Genomic DNA, 21,383 nt, shown 5'->3' with positions numbered 1-21,383 from the left:
AAAAATACTGTGTTTGGTTTCTAGCACTATAATTAGATACTTACATGCCCAATTCAGGAGCACAGCTAAACAGCATTTTAAGTTCTGTTACTTTAGTTGTTCCCTACATTCCATACAACTTAAGAAATTCACCTGTGTAGTTTCACATCAACCCCCATAAGGAGTCTCTTTTTCATTTTAGGTAAATATTATTTCCAGAAATGAGATTGTTTTTACACCTGTGGATGCCTACATGCCCAGTAAGGACACTAACTTTTTTTTAATGACTATGATATGAATATATTTACATTTTGTTCAGAAGGCTGGTCACAGTCCATTGGAAATCAAGCCTATGTGTTTTCAAGCTACAGAAACCTGCAGAATTCCATGAAATGGCATTCATGCTTTAGATGGGTGCTGTTTTGAAACTGTTTGCACTGTCTGCTAGAATTGTGTAACTGTGGTAGAGTCCAGAAATCAGGGAGAAAAGTAATCAAATAGCAAAATGTTAAAGGCTTTTGTAACCTTGTGAATTCTCTCGGTATAGAGTCATCCCAGCAGGCTCCTATGTAGAGATTAGCTCCAAGGTCAGTAGCAGATTAGTGCTGATAGCTTCTGAATGGCTGAGTTCAGTAATGTTCTATGTTATTTCTGTAATCCCATTAAACAACATTTCTCTGCTTCTGGATATTGTGAATACAGTCAGCTTTCTTGCTACAGAAATCACTGCTAGAGCCTTCAAGCGTTTGGGTGCATTCATCAACAACATTATTTGAACCACAGTCACTCCGCAGTTTACCTTGTCCTTCTAAAATATTTGATAATAGTATTAAGGTAATGCTTCCTTCCATTTTAGGATTTTTTTAAATTTTTATTTATTTATTTATTTATGGGCAGAAATTTGACTTACTAGAGGCAGTCAACTGAATTAAAGAGCAGAGCTGTTTACAACGATGAAGGCTTCATAACTTCCTAGTTTCGGTGAGCAGCAATCCTTCCTCATCAAATAAGCAAAGTTTGCCTTGAAATTGTAAGTAAAGCTACACAGATTTTAGCTCGGTTCCCTACATTTTTATATCCTAGGAGTCTTTCTATATAGTTTGTGTTGCTGCTAGGTATTCAGAATTTGTCCTATTTACCGTATGACCTAGTTGACAGTGGGGCCATATCCTCTGTGTGTAAACTGAATGACATGAATGAGTTTCATGTTTTCAGTATGTTTGCCTGATTTTTTATTTTATTATTATTATTTTTTAATATAGCACAACAGTCTTATTTTGAACCAGTGCATTTGCTGAGATTCATTTATTTATTTTCAAGATGTCAGAAGTTAACAAAACCGAATCAAGCCTTAATGTACTTCCCTGTGCCACACACTGTTTTCAGATGTCCTTTGCACTTGAACACAAATTGTAACACTTTAGGACATAATAAAACTTCACCAATAGAATCTGTTTTAAAGAAGTTACATTTTATTGACTTATCTGAATTTTTGCCAGGTTACAAAATGAAAAAAACACAACAAAACTAATGTAGCAAAAGGATATGTGTGAGCAGTAGGAAAAACCTTCCTCCTAAAAACCTACAATAGTCCTAGCAGAGGAGGGTGTATATCTATCGACAGTACATTTTTATTCCTGGGGATCACTGACAACAGCAGTTGTTGAGTAAGAGAAAGGGCTGAGGAGAGCAGCGATGGTATAATGGCGGTGGCCAGAATCATTAGCAGTGAACACCACCTGGAAAAGAGAAAACTTGTAACCACAAGGAACAACATGTATTCAAATCTAACTTAACATTTAATATTAGGAAGCATACACAAGTTGCTGCAAACTGCTTTGCCAGTTCTGCTGGGTCAGCAGTTTCACCCTTAAAAATGCTCACCACTACTTTGAAACACTGAAGACTAAGAAATTAGAGGGACTTGGACTCAGGTCCCAGAAGGGCTTCACATGCAGTGAAGCTCAGTAGAGACACCTAGCACCTGAATCAGGCATGCACATTTCTAGTTTGTGATGTGGAGTAGGAGGATGAGAGGGTGGTAACTCAACCAACCAATAAGAAAAACAGAGGTGAAATACGCTAACTTAAATACAAAATCTGCATTGAAACAAGGCAGGCAATGGTGATGGGACAGTTTTTAATGCAAGAACTGAGTTGCTAGACCTGCAAGAGCAGAAAGACCCTTGTCTGAAAAGAATTCATAATTGCTTCTCCCCCAGTTACTTCCTGGAAGTTGGAATACCCAGCTCCCAGAAAAATAATGACATCAACAGTATTCAGCTCCCACTTTCTTTGGCTTTCTTTAATCTAATACTTGAATTACCCTCGGATCCACGGTGTACTTCTTACATACGAGAACTAGAGAGCTCCCTCCTACAGCCATCCTGCCAGTCTCTAAACTGATGGAATGTGAGGACTTTGGGCTACAGTTGCCTTTTCCTCATTTGTTAAACTTTGTCCACTTCCCAGGACAGTGGAATGACTTGCAAAACCATAGAACTGAAGAATAATCAAGGTTGGAAAAGATCTCCAAGGTCATCCAATCCAACTGTCCATCTACTACTAACATTTCCCTGCTAAACCAATGTTCCTTATTACAACATCTAAACATTTCTTGAACACCTCTTGAACAGGGACAGTGACTCAAATAGCACCCTGGCCAGTCCATCCCAGTGCCTGACCACTCTTTTGGTGACAAAATATTTCCTAACATCCAACCTGAATCTCCGCTGCCTGGTATGACTTGAAGCCATCCCCTCTAGTGCTGTTACATGGGTCAAGAGGTCAACACCCACCACATCACAACCTCCTTTCAGCTACAGTACTAAATTTAAGGCAAGCATCCTCAGTAACCTAACTGGAACAATCTCAACCATGTGCCTTTAAGCACCTTCAGAGGTGAAAGTCTTAGGCCCTGTCTGTATCTTCAGTATCCAAATGATTCAGGAATATTTTCAGGATTGCCTGTTTGACCTAAACTGCTTGATTTGCTCCTCAGGCATCTATAGGTCTGGGCCTTGGTAATCTGCTTTAGCCTTCCACTGATTTTAAAATTGCAGTTTAGCGTGTTTTACAGAGAAATTCTGTAGCTGTTCCAGAACACTGAATAGAATTGTTTAGAGAAACTGAAATTAGATGTCAGAGTAAGCCAATAGAATGTAAACAATTTTTATTTATTTATTTATTTATTTATTTTTTTAGGAAGGACTGATTGAATGTCATAAAAAAGAACACTCTAAAAAAATAAGTCAAAGTTGAGTTAAAGCAATGGAAGGGGTGTGCCATATTTAAACCACTTGGCTGGTTATTGAATTTGGATAACCGTGAAGCTTTTCCTGTCCTGTTATGGTGTTTTTTTCCATCTTTCAAAACCTCTATTTTTTCTGTTGCATACTTCAGGACTGAGAATTATTTAAACACAAGCCAAAAAGAACAGCCTTTTTCAGTAATTAACAAACCTACTAGACTTCAGGTGGGTGTTGAGAGATCAAATTTGTTGTGTCCAGCTGATAACACTACATGTTATATAGATATTACGGGTGTTCTAAAATACTTACATCAGCATATTCATGGAATGGGGAAAGGCCAAGTCCCTTCCAGTAAGAACTGGTGTCAAACTCAACCCTGTATACTCCTTCTACGAACTGTTCCTCTGTTGTGAGCTCATGGATCTCACCGTACTCTGTGGTTTTCCTGAAATGATAAAATATCTACATAAATATTTTTTATTGTCATTTAATTGCCAGGCAGAAACAGTCAGTGTTGAGTGCTAGACAGCACAGATGCCAAATTTGACACTGAATGATTTCTAATCATGTGAAAGAATTCCTTTCTGTGTAGTGTATACTTCCATGTTGGAAAACCTGTCTCTGCTACCAACTTATTCATGTATATCACAAATTAAAGTTGGTTGTCTTTCTTTTACTTTTTTTGGCCACTTTTATTGCTATGGCAGGATTATATGTAAGGCCCTTGTTTTAATATCACATTTAACTTGTACCAAGTGCTCTCTGGAACCAAATGTCAGTGGCTTAGGAAAAGGATTGTCATGATAAAAGGCAAGATGCCAAACCTCAAATTATAATTAGAGAAAAGAGATTTTAGTGGAAAATGGTTTTATACACTAGATATTAACACTGTGACTATAGGTTTAACATCTAAACTCTGACAGATTTTTATATAACCTTGAATGTTAATGTCTTGGAACAGCAACTCAGCATCACAGGATTTTGGTAATTTGTGTTACAGTGCAGTGGTCAAAGAGCAGAGACTACTTCCACAGGTCATCATGTAAATGAGAAATAGGAATTCCCTGCTCAAAGAGACTATTGAAAATACCAGGTGGATGACATCCAGGAACAAAAAGAAATATAGCTGCTTTTGCATTGTACAGTCTGAAAAAGACCAGGCTTTGTATGACAGCTACTGAGCTACTAAACGCCTTTTATACCTCTTCTTTCATATTCTTCCCCCAATCTTTATATCTTATTTTACTTTTTCCTACTAAATATATATGTGTATATATATATATATATATTACATTTCATAATCACTTGATGTTTTTGAAGGAAAAGTTAAAACCCTGACATGAAGAACAACCTACCCAATCTGCAGAAAGGAATAACTTTCTATAAGGGGGACAGAAGTGCATTAGGAGGCAGAGAGAGAGAGTTCATAGCGACCTACAGCTTCTTATCATAGAAAGAAACCATTGTGCTGTCTCGGTTTTTCTTTCCCCACCTCCTCCAACTCAACTGTCTTTTCAGTTAGAGATAGTGAATAAAAAAAAGTTATGATAAATTAAGGATTAAGAAGGTATTCCAACTCTAGCATTTTAAAGACTGACCAAAGCATCAGAGCACAAGTCTATTCCACGTAAAATTAACTATATCCAAGGAAGACTAAACATGTATTAGGACAAACCCTGATTGAAACATGGGTCCAAGAAGTTTGTCAATACATTTTCTTTAATTAGTGCTTCCAACCTTCATCTATCTTGCCTTAAGAAAAGGCAAAAGGCCAAATGCTGAAGAATTCATTGGTGAATGCTCATGTGAAACTTGTGAAACAGAACTGCTGAAATTCTGCAGAAGTGTTTAAAGTGCAAGTTAGCAATTCAGGTATATCTGCTTAGAAGTTGGATAGCTAAGACACAAACCAGTTAAAAACAAAAATGATATCTGACCAAAAATTCTTTGTTTGGGTAATAAATTTGGATGCTGAATTTTAAAGCTGAAAATAAGTTTCTTCTTCACTGCCAAGAGTTCATGGCACTTTAAAAAGAAAATTAGCTAATACAGCGTAGCTATTCAGTGCCAGTGGTCTCACAAACAAAACGTTTAGGGCTACTGTTGCAGTGGCATCCAACAGGACAGTATGTGATTCAGATCCTGGATGGGATTAGCACAAGGCAGAGGGCTCCCTGCCATCAGTCCTGGTAGCAAAATAGTTCGAGTCATTCCTTCTGAACAGCACTTGTACTTCTGTCTGAGCATTTGTATCTATGTGAAATACGCTGTGACTTTTTTTTTCTTTGATGATTCACAACCTAGGTCACATGGGAAATACTTGATGAATGGAACTCTTGAACTCCATTGTAAGGCCTAGATTTCCTAAAACATGTGAGGAGTAAGAAGGTCAAAGCTAGTCACGGGAAGAACTCGTATAGAACACAGATCACATGCCTTCCATGTCTCTGTGCCCTCTGGCCTTCCTCAGAGAGTGTCTCTGCTGGACATAAGCTTTTCGTGCATGTTTTGGCCTCTTAATAACCCTCTTCATAAAATCAGATGTTGTTACGGTAACTTCCTCCAAGCTTTCAAAATACTAATTATCCACATTTGCGAGTGGCAAGGTGCGTTTGCTTGATTTCCTAAAACTTGCTGAGCAACAGCAAATAAACAAAAACAACCAAACCCTCCAAAATACTTCTATGGGCATCTGTACAAAAGGAAACTTCTACAGTACCTAGCAGATCCACCTGGAACTTCAGAATATTAACCTGAAAGCTTCAGTTACAGATTGTGTTCCTTGACTGCATTCAGATTTCCAACATATTTATTAAAGATAAACTCTGTTTTTCCAGAATAAGAACATCACAAGTAAGTGTGAAAAACTGTTTCAAATAAGTGCTTTCAGCTAAAGTCAGTGGTGTCACTGAAAGCAGCCGCGGTTAAGATGCGAGTCAAGGAAGAGGTCACAATCTATTCCTGCAATAAAAAATGATGGTTTAATGTTCCTTTTTTCACTTCTTTCTTGCCTACATTTAATCTCTTTGTGTACTTATTTAAATAATTTGAACACATAATATAATTTTTCTCAGACTTTCTGTGATGGGAAGTGTCGAAAGAACAAAGGCTAAGAACAAGCACACAATTTGTCTCCTTGAGCTTTTTAAGAGCAGCCTTGCAAACTGAGCAATACCGTTAAATTCACAGTGTGATGATTCTTAATGCTGATGTTGCATTTATCTTATTACAGTGTGGATTCTATTTCATATTACATATTCAAAACCTGGTGATGAAACACGCAAAGTAATCTGGATTTCCTAACAATAGCACAAACTGTTTTTAAGAACAAAACAATAGCATTGTCTCCACTTCCCCTGAAAGCAATCTGTCCATTTTTAGAGTCTGGTTTTCTCTTTTGAAGTAAATAAGCCTATTCTGAGGGTCATTTATTCCTATATTACCATTCATAGAGTCATAGAGTCACAGAATGACTTGGGTTGGAAGGGACCTCAAGGATCATCAAGTTCCAACCCCACTGCAATAAGCAGGGCCACCAACCTCTGCATGTAATACTAGACCAGGCTGCACAGAGCCCCATCCAACCAGGCCTTGAACACCTCCAGGGACAGGGCATCCACAATATCTCTAGGCAGCCTGTTCCAGCACCTCACCGCTCTCATGGTAATTATTCCCATATTTGGGATTGAAAGTGTTTGTTTCTCCTTTTAACTTTTCTTTCCTTTTCAAAGGGGATTTTTTCTTGTTTTGAGTTTTATGAAAGAGACCCTTCAAATGAAGAAAGGCGTATCTCTCCTTGCAGTCCTTTCTATTTCCTTCTGCATCTTTTATGTAAATCAAGCTTATAAAACCCTACTAGAAGAGCTGAATACTCTAGTGGCTGCTGTCCATGCTTGTGCTTGTCATTCTGTACTTGGACATCCTGCTACTGCTAGAAACTTCTCCTAATTAAAAACCTTACTTAGTGAATTCTTACACTGAAACTTCAATTGATGAGGTATTCAGGCATTTGAACTTCAGAAAACTATATCCCTCTGGTTTTTTGTTTTTTTTTTCTTTTTATAGAAAGGAAAGATAGCACTGAAGCAACGAGTAAAATATGTTTATTAAACCTACACCCCTACAAAGGTATGACAAGAATCTTAAATATATATATATATATATATATATTTGCAACTTGTATGTATTTCAGTGACAGGTATCTTCCATTTGAATCTGATGGGTTTTAGACCAGAATTCTTGTGCTGTTAATGGTGATAATGTGATATGATAGAAAACTTAAACAAAAAACATCAGAGCTCTGTTCCCTTTATTTCTCTTCTGTTTATTCAAGGTCCTTTGAAAAAATATCTCAGTAAGTCCACATAAATAACTTACCCAGTAGCAAAGTCCTGCCAGGTTCCATCTGCAGCCTTTTTAAAGACTTTAACAGCTACATTAGCTGCAGGACTTCCTCTGACTGCATCCAGCACTTTCACCATGAGAGGGCATTTGGAATCAACAGAGCCATGGGAGACCTGTGGGAGAGAAGGAGAGGCTGTAAAGGAGCTGTTCACAAGCCCTGCAAAAACCTTCTTTCAAAGACTAGGTGGATTCTTCTTGCAGAATCGAAGCTGACTTGGAAGGAATTTCTTTGCCAGGTGGTGTACAAAGCCAGTTCCCAGTTTGTTTTGTCCTCCACACTTTCTTACAGAAGAATATCTTTGCTGTTTATACAGATCACTTTATTTTACACACATACATAAACACACAATCTTATAACTATTTACAGTGGCATATAATCCTGGAAAAAGTGTTTTAGAAAAGATACCTTTAGCGAGATCACAAATAATGAAGTAATAATTTATTATAAGTTCAGGCAGAGTATGTTAGCCTAGGCAACCAACAAATAATACCTACAATACCATTAAGAGTGAAAGGATGTTGTTGCCTTAAACCTTGCTACACTATAATAAATTCTTAGTTATGCTTTAAAAAATATTTAAATTTCTTTAGAGAAGCACTTGTTTGGGGAGGAAGCTGTCTCTGTTCTGAAGATATAGGATGTGAGTCACAAGCTGACAGAGTTCATGTCTCCCATATGCCAGACCCTTTTGTAGTATTCTAAAATAGATAAGTAAATGGTGAAAGAAAGGATAAGTAAAAAAGTGGTAGTAAAATAACACTTCAGGACAGTCTAATGGTTGCAGAATTTCGTAGTTGAGGAAGATGTTAGTTATCTAGAAAATACTGGTTATCATCCTCGTAATGATTGAGTTTGAATTAAAAAGAAAAAGACTCACCAGTGGTGCAGCTTCAGAGAGAAATACCAGTCCAGCTAAGAAAACAAGAAGAGTAGAGTGAAAGGCCATTCTGCTTGCTGTTAGCGAGTTGTGGTGCCAACAGCTAGGAGCTGATCAGATTTGGGATTTTATACCCAACCCTACAAGAAAACAGGCTGCTTATTGGGTGCCCATATGACTACAAATCTGCTGATTCTGATTATTTGCTTAGTAAACAGTCCAATCCTAGAGACAGTCCATGAATAACGCTGCCATTGCAGTCAATGGAAGAACTGCAGGATCACTAGAGTAAAGAGAATAAGTAACGGACACAAACATGACCCTTGCCTGGGGAGATTAAACTTGTAGAAAGCCCTCCACAAAGTAATGTAAGCAACATTTCCTTGCCTAGAATTCTAACAGTTTAGGTTATCCCATGTCTGATTCTGCTTGTTAAAAAGGAGCAATGTTTCTTTGTGAAACTTAATTCATAAGTTCCCAAGGATTCATAATGCCTTCTTTTCAGACAGACACTGAAGCTTCCTCTTTGTCACTAGAAAGAGACCTAGAATGATCTGTCCCCTTGGGAAGATAGAGGTCTAAGTAAAGTGAGAGGAGTCCTCTCTTTCCTCATGGCACACCAAGCCAAGCCAAATGGCAGAGATCAGTAGCTTAAGTTAAGATCTAATTGTCAAACTACTATCATCCTGGCAGGGACATTGTTATGCTCTGCAATGTACATTTTGATAAGAGCAGTTTCAGGGATGAATTTGGCCCCAGCATAAATTGGCTGTTGGAGGAATATGCATGGGATAGCTGGTTTTTTTTTTCAGCTGTATTACATAAAACTTGTTTGTGTGGTCTATGCTCATTGAATGAGAAAGAACTTTTCCTTTGGCATTTCCTTCTTCCCATGTCCTAAAGAACTCTGGATTTATATTTCTGCTCTTTGGAGGTGATAAATCTAGTTCTCATTTCACAATATTCTAACAAAAACAATTTTGCCTCCTAACCTTGGTAAGATCATGATGAAAGGTGAGAGAGTTTATGGGCAGTATTCTTCAGAGGCTTTAGTGCTTTCACATGCCTCTTTGTAGTCTGTTCTCTGTAAGCAAAGTTGTTTTTTGGGAAAAAAATCTATATTACAGTAATCTCCTAACCGAGATCAAATTGCCCTTTGGACTTACAGCAAAGCAAGCTGATACGTAGGTAGCATTCTATGTTCAATTTCCATGCACAGAAGTTAGTGCAGGGTGACCAGCAGTAACAAATCATGCTGCAACCTAGTGCTTGTGAGTTGTCTTCAGGCACTGGAGAGGTAAATACTGCTCTTAGATCAGTGCATCAGTGCTTTATTTGCTTACTTCACTCTCTGTGGTTTGCAAGTATTTCTCTGAAGCAGTAAAACTTTGTATGTCAGAAAGATAAACGATCTGTTTTAGTTGAAGCAGACTGTCCTCTCATTTGCTATCTGCTTTTCTGCAAGGGAAAAATGTCAAGGAGCTAATGAGCTTGCTTGCACCTCGAAAAATTATAATTATTTTTAATAGGTTTCACTTCAAGATGGGAGTTTCCGAAAAACCAGGTCTAAAAGGACAGTATATTTCATCTGTCTGTATAATCTATTTTAGTTTCCTCTTTCAAAACATTCATTTTTTGGTAGCTGTTTTTTGAAGCAGATGATAAGCATAGAAAACTCCAAACATGATTTTGAAACTCTGTGTGTTTGTGATTCTCTGTGAAATGGTAAATGCCTTTAATATTTCTCCAGTATGGAAGGTCATTGAACATCTAGAGTTTATACAAAATTCTATTAAAATCCCATGTGAACCTAGTTTAAAATTACTATAGACTAGTGAAAAGAATGATAGTCAGACCTTCATCCTTTTATTGTCAGACTCAACATATTAACATAAAAACTGCAGGTGAAATAGTTTTGCCAAAATGTATGGGAAGATATTGGAATGTGGAATAAATATATATTGAAGTATTAGTAGAAAGAAGAAGACATCTGTTTGGAGTCAGAAGAAATGAAGACAAAAAAAACACCAAACACAGATAGAGGCTCCTACTTGGCTGTATTTAAATGGAGAAGGGAGAGGTAGTTCTTAAAGGACATAGCTGCAAAATTGCTGTCATCCAGGTTGCATGTGTGTTTGTACTAGGAGAGTTTTTGACATCTGGATCCGACTGAGCTCTAACATTTTATAGAATGTACCCACCTCAGTTAATGAAATCTTACTACCTTGGGCAAGAATCAGAACACTTGACTGTAGGGTGGAGAAGAAGAAAGGAGATGAGTAACTGCTGAGCATCTACAAGTGACTGCTGTCTATTGTTTCTACACCCTCTCTGTAATGGGAGTCTGAAGTTTATAAGCAGAATATTTTCAGCTTATAAGGGAAATGAAAAGAAGCCAAGTATTGAGGAGTAAGCAGGGTTAACAGCAAACAGCCTTCTGAAGCAGTAGAGAAGAGCAGGAAACAGGCAGGCAATTCCCAGAGCCTCTGCTAGTAGGATATGTGCCACAAGAAAAGGGGTTCAGCACAGAGCCTTAGAATTGGGCAGTAGCATAAAAGCCCTACTGCAGGGAGAGAGTAAATGCAATCACTGAAGAAACCTCAAAAGAAAGATATTTAGAAATCCTAGTGTGGAAGTAGAAGTAGGGTAATTTAGCTAACATGGAGACAGAAAGAGGCTATTTGAGGCTGAAGGGTACTCAGGACCTAGAAGAAGGAACAAGTGTGCAGAGTGATTAGAAAGATGAAGGAGAGAAAGGCAGAGTCTGTGGTGTACGCGGTAACCATGGTCTTATGGAAGCCAAGAGTTATGAGACACCCCAAGCTGTGGAAAAAAAAAAAAAAAAAGATAATCCTCAAATATGTAAATACTTATCTGAATTCCAAGTCAATTGAAGCTCATCTCTGAAGAATTAGAATTAATACCTATTTTTACGGAAAGTATGCTCCCTGCTTGGAAGCTTTACAGCATTCAAGTCAAGAACAAACATGTCCCACTAATACTTTTGTTTATGTCAAAGCTTTTTCTAACTGCTTTACAGTATACCTTTCTCTCACTCCTGCATAGTCTCATACAGTTATGTTTATTTTACACAGATAATCTCTTTACTCTCTGCTCTGTTCTCTTCTGTTTGAATTTATTTAGTAAGCCAACTTTTTCAACATGGAATAATGTTTAGACAGGACGGTGCAGCTGACTTTGAGCACAAAGTACTGTAAGCTACTTATTTGATATTGGGAGGAAAGGGGCTGATAGATGGATAAATTTCCCTAGCATTTTTTTCAGCCACAAGCTGTACCAGAAGAGGCACCATTTTTAGCCACAAGTTGTACCAGAGGAGGTTTAGATTAGACACAAGAAAAACTTTTTCTCTCAGAGAGTGGTCAGGCAGTGGAATGGCTGCCCAGGGAGGTGGTGGAGTCGCTGTCCCTGGCAGTGTTCAAGAGGTGTCTGGATGAGGAGCTACAAGATATGGTTTAGTGGCTGGTGGTAGCAATGGTAATGGGAGGATGGCTGGACTAGATGATCTTGTGGGTCCTTTCCAACCTTGTGATTCTATGATTCTAAAAAAGTAATGGTTTTCTGAGCTAAAAAAAAATATAAATAAAAAAATACATGTTCTACAGAATAGAGGTTTCAGTATGGCCCTTTTCCCTGCCCCCACTTTTCTGGAGTTATCTTCCATTAATACTTAGGGGGAAGACCTAAGATTTACCTCTTGATTAAGTTTGCCTGAACGTTGTGAACAAGAGTCAAGAACTATTAACAAGGCCACCATTCTAAAAGGAAAACAGACTCTGTGTGCCTGTGATTTTCTGTGAACAGGTTTTACTTCAGGCATCTGCCACAGAATTGCAGTGGCTGAGTTCTGGCACATCAGGGTGTTGCTGAGGTCAGTGAGAGATTTTCCGTTGATTTTGCTATTTGCTAATGATGCACCATTTTTCCACTCTGCAGAGCCAGGAACAGTACTTTTCTGATTAAAAAATGTGCTCAGAGAGATTCGTGCATGAGCCCGAGTTTCAATTTTCAAAGAATTGCTTTAAAAATTGAGTTCAGAGTTGTTTGGTGAGTGCATGTTTGTCAGCCTGCTGTACATTTTGATTCTGTATAGGGAATGTATATATTTTTAGAGTTTTAATGATCATTCTCCAATTGCTTTGTTCATAACACTGGCTCTTTAAATGGGAAGTAAGGAAATACTACTGCACTGAAATACAAAAATAAGAAAATCATCCTTACCTTGTACACTACACGAAACACAATTAGTCTGTTACCAAATGACTTAAATGACAGATGGGTTGGGTTAAGTTTCAGGTAAAAAGTCCCAGTTTTTGATTGTTTCAAGGTTACATCCCAGGATGATCCTTAGACATAGCCCAATGTCTAAAAAACTGAAACACTGAAACAGATGATGGTTGCTCTGGGGCATTTGTTATTTCTGAATTCACCTGACACCTTCTCATAGCAGGCTTTCACTCTGAAGTGTTTCAGCTTCAAGGTGGCTGGGCATTGATCACTGCTGCTTTGTTAGTTTCCTCTAAAATAAGCTTCTGTTCTTCAACTTCAGTATGTATTCATGTTTGCATACTAATCCATCAGTCTAGACATTTGATAGCAAAAATAAACCCCCTATCAATTTACGCACAAAACTAACTTTATGATCCTTGTGCCAACCCTAGTGCCCTAAACTCTTGTATTGCTGAAAAATGCTTTGAACTTGCCATGAGATCAATGTTTTTTAAAGGTGAATTTCTTTGTTAGCAGTGAAAATTGTTCGTTTATTTTTGTCCCCTTCTTACAGTAAAAGGTACACAGGAAATCCACAACATGAAGCAAGTGTTTTCAATAGCATAGAAGGCAATTACAGAGAGCATAAGTTTCACAGTGCCTTTGCTAGACTAAATTTTGAAGGGAATCTCCACAAATTATTGATCACTGCTGGCAATTAAACTCTTCCCCATTCCTATTATGACCATTAGAAACATTCTGTAGGGTTAAATTACAATCTTTCTTAGGTTACCTATATATTTACTGAAGGTCCTGTGTCAGCTATTACTGATGTGTACTTCGTTCTGCATCTTGCTGTTTAAGATTGTAAAATGCTGAGTCTAAGGCTTTATTCCCAGACACTTCATTCTGGTACCTGAATACAAATAGATGTGTGGAAATGCCTGTTTTTCCAGCATGCAGGTCCACCTGGGTAGGCTCTTCAAAAGCTTCTTCAAATTTGCACAAAGCCAAACTAGCCATTGGTCAATCCCTAATTGTCCTACAGTGCCATTTAAATTACTCAGTTTTTTTCTTTTGTGGAGATCATTATAGAGAGTCGCATGGACTCATCTGTATGGAGCTTTGAAGTGAAGTGTAGCTGGAGTACCTACTGTGCTCTACTGTGTGTCCTGGGCTGCCCAGCCCCTTTATCCTCCTGCAGACCTGCCCCATTTTGTCTCACAGATGGGTGCCTGTTTCTTTCATGGGCTTCACTGAACACTTGCATCAGCTTCCAAATGCATTTACTGGATCTACTGTTCTGGAAAAAATAGGTGTATACTGTATGAAAATGGAGCTAAGAAGAAGCAACCCTGTGTCTCCTGGGGGGAAAGAAAGAGAAAAAAAATGCTGTAAAGGGGTAACGACAAGGCAAATAAGGGACATTATGTATGAAACAGGAATAACTCCTGGCCTTTTGTTTTTTTGTACTTCCTCGACAAGAACAAAGTGTACTATACCATTTCAAGGAGAAACATTATTGAGGAAGGACTGAAAACTATTCCAGCGCTGCAGAACCAGCAACAGCGTGATGTGTAAGCAGAAGAAAAGTAAAGAAAAAGAGCTGATAGCTGTTCGAGGTCAGTCACTGCTCCTAGATAAGCTCACCTGAGCCAAAACCTGTCTCTGGTTATATCCGCAGCAGACGTGAAAGCTAACTCTTTGAATAAGGGGGGAAATACAGGGTGAAGGAATAGTGCAAAAAATATGAGTAGCTTTGGGATCCATAGAATCATAGAATCACCAAGGTTGGAAAAGACATACAAGGTCATCCAGTCCAACTGTCCACCTATAACCAATAGTTCTCATTAAACCATGTCACTCAACACAATGTCTAAATGTTCCTTGAACACCTGCAGGGTCTGTGACTCCACCATGTCCCTGGGCAGCCCATTCCAGTGCCCAAATTGCCAGTAAACTGTGATAGTTTTATACAGCGCAGGAGAAAAGTCATTTGTACCTACTTTGAAATGTTATGGATTACACAAGTTAGCAGGAAGTTAAATAGTAAGCAAGTCTTGATACACCATAAGGGAATATACAGCTTGTGTATGTCTTCATATAGAATCATAGAATGGCTTGGGTTGGAAGGGACCCCAAGGATTATGAAGTTCCAACCCCTCTGCCACAGGCAGGGCCACCAACCTCAAGATCTGGTACTAGACCAGGTTGCCTAGGGCCCCATCCAACCTGGCCTTGAACACCTCCAGGGATGGAGAATCCACAGCCTCTCCTGGAAGCCTGTTCCAGCACCTCACCACTCTCTCTGTAAAGAATTCCCCCCTGACATCCAATCTAAACCTTCCTTCCTTAAGCTTAAAACCATTCCCACTTGTCCTATCACTGTCAGCATATGTAAACACACAATTTCTTTTCCCTTGGGCGTTCTGTATGAAGTACTGCATACCTTACATTAGTGCAAATACAGATTGCCACTTTAAATGGACCAACAGAGGCTACATGTTCATATTTTCAGTCTGTGCTTATAACCCCTTTACCCACTGTCAGCCATGTTGGAAGACCAAGTTATAATCCAGGAGCACACACATGTTCAGGTTTGTAGAGTGCAAGCTTGTCAGTAGTTCAGTGCAACCCTCGCTAAGGACAAATAATCTCTAAACTACATTCAGAACACTTCCTGTAGCAAATAAATAAAGTACACAGCTGCTGAGGCTTCAACTAATTTACAGGTACGGCTGTTGCACCGCTGCTCTAAATTCACAGTCACAGCAATTACAAGTCTGTGTTTTGCATGTGGGTTATGCATTTCATCTCTGATCTGTGTCTGTGCCTGTTCTGCCTGGGGAGTATATACATTCTTTTTCTTGGTCTGCACAGTGCACAGTACAGCCACATACCATTACTGAGAAACAGTTCCATTTTACTCTACATCCAAGGAATCTTTATGAGTAACAGTAATGAAGCAGAGGCATGCTCTATGTTCAGAACAAAAGCAAACAGAACTGAAGCCGCCTTTCACCTTTGACTCCCTGGGCATCATGTAGGATGTAATGCCCAGGGAGAAAAACAATAGCAATCAGTCAGATCTCTGCTAGAGATATGAAATGATGACCTATGCCCATGTCTGAGGGGTAGACAGTTTTAGTTCCAGGCTCCTACATCTCGCTTAAGAAATGTGAGTCCACATAGTGATTTTAAATATTGTGTATAAAACAACAGTGAACGTAGAGTGATCTGCAGCACTGGGTGAGCATGGAGCTACCTTGGGGTGTTATTCCCACTGACTGCTCTCATGTGATATGGAGGTCTCTAGCAATTTTCTCTGAAGGCTTCTTTTTCTTGCTTGCAGCAATTTGATCTAGTAGTAGAGCTGTCCAAAGGTCACTTACGTTAGATGTTGTTCACTGAATGCTATATGCCAGTGACTTCAGTATAAGTCCACAAGTCTTTCATATTCAACTGCTGGAAGCACTTTTTGCTTGACTCCAAAATCTCTAAGTTCTGTAATGCAGATTGTACTGCAGAACTTACCAGTGAAACATGACAAAGTTTTGTTTGTTTTGCTTTTAGGGACATTCTTTTTCCTTCAGAAGTAGAGTCTGTTCCTTCAAAATATCTGAAAAACTCAGTGTCACTTGAGTAAAGTCATCCCAGAAGACCTGGAAGTCCTTCTCATTTGGACCATGGTTGTTGTACTGTCCCCTCTAACAACACAGACAAGACTGTAAGTCATGGATCACTCTTGCTCTGGACATCTCCAGTGCTCCTGCAGAGCCCAAAGGCAACTGGTGGGTGCTACTCACCCTGTATGTCCCTTTGCTGATACACAACAAAGTGCACAGCACTTTATGTTTTCCTGAAATTCCATCACAAGCACATAACATCAGAGCCACAGGGAACTAGCTTAGGGAACTATGTGCGGGTAAACTAAATTAATTTAATCCTCTTCATCTGTGATTTTCCCCTCTGAATGTGTTTCAAAGGAATTTTAATCCTCTTTCATTTTGACCAGAGAAAGCTGAGGCTGAAAGCTTGTCCACACCAAGCAGAATAGTTAGCACACTTTACGTAGCCACACAGTCTGAAGTAACTGTCAAGTGTATCCAAAAGTCCTTTGGATCCCTTGGAACCCTCAAAAAGTTTTGAAGTGTCAGGTTGAAATCCTTATCCATCCTTGCCAGTCAGCATTCTTCATCAGCAGAGAAGACAAAAGACCTACTCTGGACAATGTCTGTATTCTGCTTTCCCCCATTTAATCTAAAAGATTCCCTCAGTCCTCTATTTAAGACTTCTCTACACTACTGACTACTGCCTTATACTGATGATTGAAGGCTCTGGGAAGACCTGATTACAGCCTTTCAGTATGTAAAGGGGAGCTATGAGAAAGAAAAGGACAGACCCTTTAGCACGGTCTGTTGTGACAGGACAAGAGGAAATGGTTTCAAACTAAAAGAGGGGAGATATAGATTGGATATAAGGAAGAAGTTTTTTACTTATTGTAAAGTAAATTTGCACAAAGGCACTGGAACAGGTTGCCCAGAGAAGTGATGGATACTCCATTCCTGGAGACATCCAAGGTCAGGATGGACAGGGCTCTGAGCAACCTGATGTACCTGTAGGTGTCCTTGTACATTGCAGGACAGTTGGACTAGATGACCTTTAAAGGTCCCCTCAAACTCAAACAATTCCATGATTTCCTGTGAGCTTGGTATTGTCAAGTTATTGCGTGCTGGGTGACAGAGAAGAAGCTAATTTGAGGCATTTCTTTAAGATGATACTCTGCAGGTAGGTGCTTTAGATCTTGAAATAATGATGAAAGAAGCATAGCCTAAGAAGAGAAAAAAATAGCAAATAACACCAGCACACCAGCCTACAGCTGTTAGCAGAGGAATATTTGACTACAGACAGAACTGCAGATCTTCTCGTTATTAGTATCAGCTTGATGGGTCTATTGAACTTCCTCCACAAATTACAGAGAATCATATAAAAAGAGGAACATGCACTATTTTTGCTCCTTTGTACCATCATATGAGGAAGGCTGTAAATAGCAGAAGAGTGTAATTGCTTGTCACACTCCTTTCTTTTGAGAAATTGTCTTTTTTTTAAATTTTATTTTGAAATAAAATGCAGGGTTGGCATGCAGAAGTTGGGGGAAAATGTATGAAAGCCCCCATATATAAATATCTTTGTATTCCAGTAACATCTACAGGTGCATTTGCTTTGTGAAACCATAGCCTGAAAAGCCAGAATTCCTCTGGCTTTCTCTTTTGGCCAACCATCTCAAAGAGGAAGAGGCAAAAGAGCAGAGTGTCCAGTTCTGTCCTTCCTACTCACCAGTCTCTTATCTCCTTACTGAGGGGGACCTAAGACTTCCTGTAATCCCTATGGCCAGACATATGCCTCCGTGGTTAGTTTGGCCAGAGAAATTTGGATGAGAGTCATGTTGTAGGTTAAACTGGGTGAATGTGTCTGGCATAAAATAAGGTCTTGGCTGTTCAGTTTTGGAGCAAAACAGTACAGTAAAAATGAAAAAGAAAAAAAAAGCAAACATGTCCTTGACGAAAGATAAACAAACCTGGTGAAAGTTAATCCTTTTAAAATGTAAATATTAAATGAAACTTCCATTTTAACTGTTGATTCTGTTGCCCTTTGGCTGGGATACCTCCCTGCTCTCCTCTGCTGCTGGTCAGCACTGTGGGAAGAGGGGCCCATCCCTCCTGCATACAGGAAGAGCACAATGCTTAAGGTGGGAAGAAGTTGGAGCCTTGTCTCTGAGTATCAGGCTACGTGCAAGGAAACAGACATCTGAGCTGGACTATGAGGAAGAATCTGCCTCTGGTTTGAATAGCAAACAGGGCATGCTGTCCTACCAACTGCTCACAAATGGCCTGAGCCTGGCTGCCAGGCACCTCATAGCATGTCTTTTGTCTGCCTTGTTGGACCAGATCTGTAGAAACACTGCAAAAAAATGTCAGCATGTCAGGCTGCTCCAGGCCCATTAGCAAAAAGCACAGGAGAAATAAAAAGGTAGGAAGAAGAAAAATTAAAAACAGGTAAGAGGGAGAACTGAAAATCAAGCTGAGATGTAAAGAACTTTTAGTGCCATTCAAGAAAATAGTGGAGTCTAGGAGAGAGCTAAGGTAGGCTTACAGTTCTGGGGGTGGGTGTCTCTCAGGGTAGGATGATGAAGACCAGTGGCCTGGATAGAGTTTGAAGGCACAGGGTAATGGCATCCTGTGCCATTCCCCTACCATTCTTGTAGCATCCTACAGATGTGGGAGGTGTGAGGGCTGCTGTTGGGCAATAAAGATAAGTTTCTGGTACAAACCCCTTCAGTGTTTCTCCTGCTTACAATATATGACCTTAACACTAGTCCACGGATATATTTGTTTGAATTAATCCTGTGTTACTGTGATTAAAAATTGTTATAAACAATTTTATTTGCCCAGCAGAGCTGGACTTTAGGCAAATTGGAATTCAGGTTTCTGAATAATGGAGATGAAAGGCACAATACAGCCTGCACCTGAAAATGCTGCTCTGCCTGCTGGGGGACATTTTCTCCCCTCTCCCAAACAAAAAGAGGAATGTTAAGTCACCCTGGCTTTTTGTCCTCAATTTGCAATTCTGTTGCTAAGTGGCAACGAAAGCTGATTATGGGATCACAGATTAACAGAAATCTCTATTCAGTGCTCTTGTGTAATTACACATTTCATTTACTTACTTGAGAACTGATTTTTAGTTGCCATGTCCCTGCCCCACCCTCATCCCTCCACAGATCTGTTGTCCTTGGAGTCCATTCAGGTCCCTAACAGCCTCAAGCCTCAGTGTCTGAGGGTGGTTCACCCTGATGGATTGTGTGAATGGTGTCTGCTATTTGAAGGTCTCAGAGAGTAAGATCCTACCCTTCTGAATGGTCTGGTTCGGGAGAAAATGGGAAGGCGTGAGTAAAATGGATTAGAGAGCTCAGATCTTTCAGAGGTCTCCTACTTGATTAGATCTTTGAGAAATCTCCTATTTCAATTTATTTTTTTTGTGTAGTTCTGCTGCCTGCCTCTGCCATAGTTTTGGGTGCAGTTTCTCTCTGGAGGTAACGGTTCTGACTTTGCTGAACTGAGTTCCAGCTCAGCAGCCACCTACAAGGGTTGATGGCCCAGAACTGGGAACTCCTCTTATTAAGATGTGCAAAGCAGCTGATCAAGCACAAGGCAAACATTCACTTTTCATTTCCTACCCTAGGACAAGTTTTTCATGTGAATGTTATGGGTCCCTTCCAGTCTTGAATTAGTTTTTATTTCTCCCCATTCTTAGCTGCCAGCTGTGCTCTGCACAGCACCTTGAATGAGGACAGGAGGCATCTCCCTATCTTTCTTCCTGGTCAGAGTTTCTTCTGTTGGGGATTTCAGTCTGAATGAGTGTAATTGATCTTGCCACAGCAGTGCTCAGGGACTGCTCTAGAGTTTGCAATATGGACATGCTGGAAAGCAGAGAAAGAACAAGAAGAGAAACCAGTGTGTATTTCTGAGTGATGTGAAGCCTCTGCTTTGACTGCTGCCCACGTGAACACTCTACTTTTGTTTAAAAAAAGAAAAAGAAAAAGTATCAGGTAGGATTGTTCATCTGAATTTGCTCTGGAAGGAGGAAAAATAGCCTTCAAAAATAGAGCACTTTCTCATTTTGCTCCTACAGTCATCCTACAGACTTTGTGACTCATCAGCTCCAGCCTGAACTCTATCTTTGACCAGAGTATTCAAAATCTACATTTTTGGGACCCAAGAAATCTAAATCATAGAATCAGAGAACCATAGAATGGATCGGGCTAGAAGGGGCTCTTAAGATCATCCAGTTCCAATGGCTATAGGCCATAGGCCATGTCTAGACCATGTTGTTTAAAGCCCCATCCAACCTGGCCCATGAATGCTTCCAGGGAGGGGGCATCCGCAGCCTCTTCCAGTGCCTCAGCACCCTCATAGTAAATGATTTATTCCTAATTTCTAGTCTAAATCTTCCCTCTCCCAATTTAAAACCATTTTATCTTGTCCTGTCACTACCTGCCCTTAAAAAAAGTCTTTCCCCAGCTTTCCTGTAGGCCCCCTTCAGGTACTGGAAGGCCAAAATAAAGGTTTTCTCAGAGTCTTCTCCTCTCTGGGCTGAAGAACCCCAGCTCTCTCAGCCTGTCCTAATAGAAGAAATGACCTGGATGACTGCAGCTGACTGTTTGTCAGAATACCCAGTTTTGAGAGGATGAGTAATCAGAGAATCACAGACTCAGCTGAGATGGAAGGGATCCTTAAAGGTCATCTAATTAAACTCTGCTTTAGTCAACAGGGACATGCACAGCTGGATCTTATTGCTCAAAGCCCCATCCAGCCTGGCCTTGAGTGTCTCCAAGACACCTCTCTGGGCAAGCAACCTGTTTCAATGCCTCACCACCCTTACCGCAAAAAACTTCTTCCTTATATCCAGTTTAAATCTCCTCTCTTTTAGTTTGAAACCATTTCCCTTGTTCTGTCACAACAGACCCTGCTAAAGAGTCTGTTTCCTTTCTTCTTATAGCTCCCCTGCAGGTACTGAAAGGCTGCTTTCAGTTCTTCCCGGAGCCTTCTCTTCTCCAGGCTGACCAGCCCCAGCTCTCAGACTA

The 21,383-nt window shown here is 39.7% G+C and overlaps 1 protein-coding gene across 1 annotated transcript; it reads right to left on the bottom strand.

Annotated features, from left to right (window-relative positions):
* Positions 1–1,429: 1,429 nt before the first annotated feature.
* Positions 1,430–8,689, bottom strand: LOC107310113 (transthyretin). Its single transcript, XM_015855457.1, has 4 exons — positions 8,513–8,689; positions 7,608–7,747; positions 3,540–3,675; positions 1,430–1,718 (listed from the first exon to the last, which is right to left on the bottom strand). The coding sequence occupies exons 1-4, from the start codon at positions 8,579–8,581 to the stop codon at positions 1,611–1,613; spliced, it is 453 nt and encodes a 150-aa protein (XP_015710943.1). The 5' UTR covers positions 8,582–8,689; the 3' UTR covers positions 1,430–1,610.
* Positions 8,690–21,383: the final 12,694 nt, after the last annotated feature.

The sequence above is a fragment of the Coturnix japonica genome, chromosome 2 (genome assembly GCF_001577835.2).
Source record: "Coturnix japonica isolate 7356 chromosome 2, Coturnix japonica 2.1, whole genome shotgun sequence".
In the NCBI taxonomy this organism is placed as follows: domain Eukaryota; kingdom Metazoa; phylum Chordata; class Aves; order Galliformes; family Phasianidae; genus Coturnix; species Coturnix japonica.
This window is presented reverse-complemented; position numbering and strand designations above follow the sequence as displayed.

What these genes read in the sequence shown, in the direction of transcription:
- LOC107310113 (XM_015855457.1), bottom strand. Translation starts at nt 8,581, where the DNA reads ATGGCCTTTCACTCTACTCTTCTTGTTTTCTTAGCTGGACTGGTATTT. An exon ending in TCTCTGAAGCTGCACCACTG is followed by an intron (nt 7,748 to 8,512) that starts GTGAGTCTTTTT and finishes TCTCTCCCACAG; the next exon opens with GTCTCCCATGGCTCTGTTGA. An exon ending in TGGCAGGACTTTGCTACTGG is followed by an intron (nt 3,676 to 7,607) that starts GTAAGTTATTTA and finishes TTATCATTTCAG; the next exon opens with GAAAACCACAGAGTACGGTG.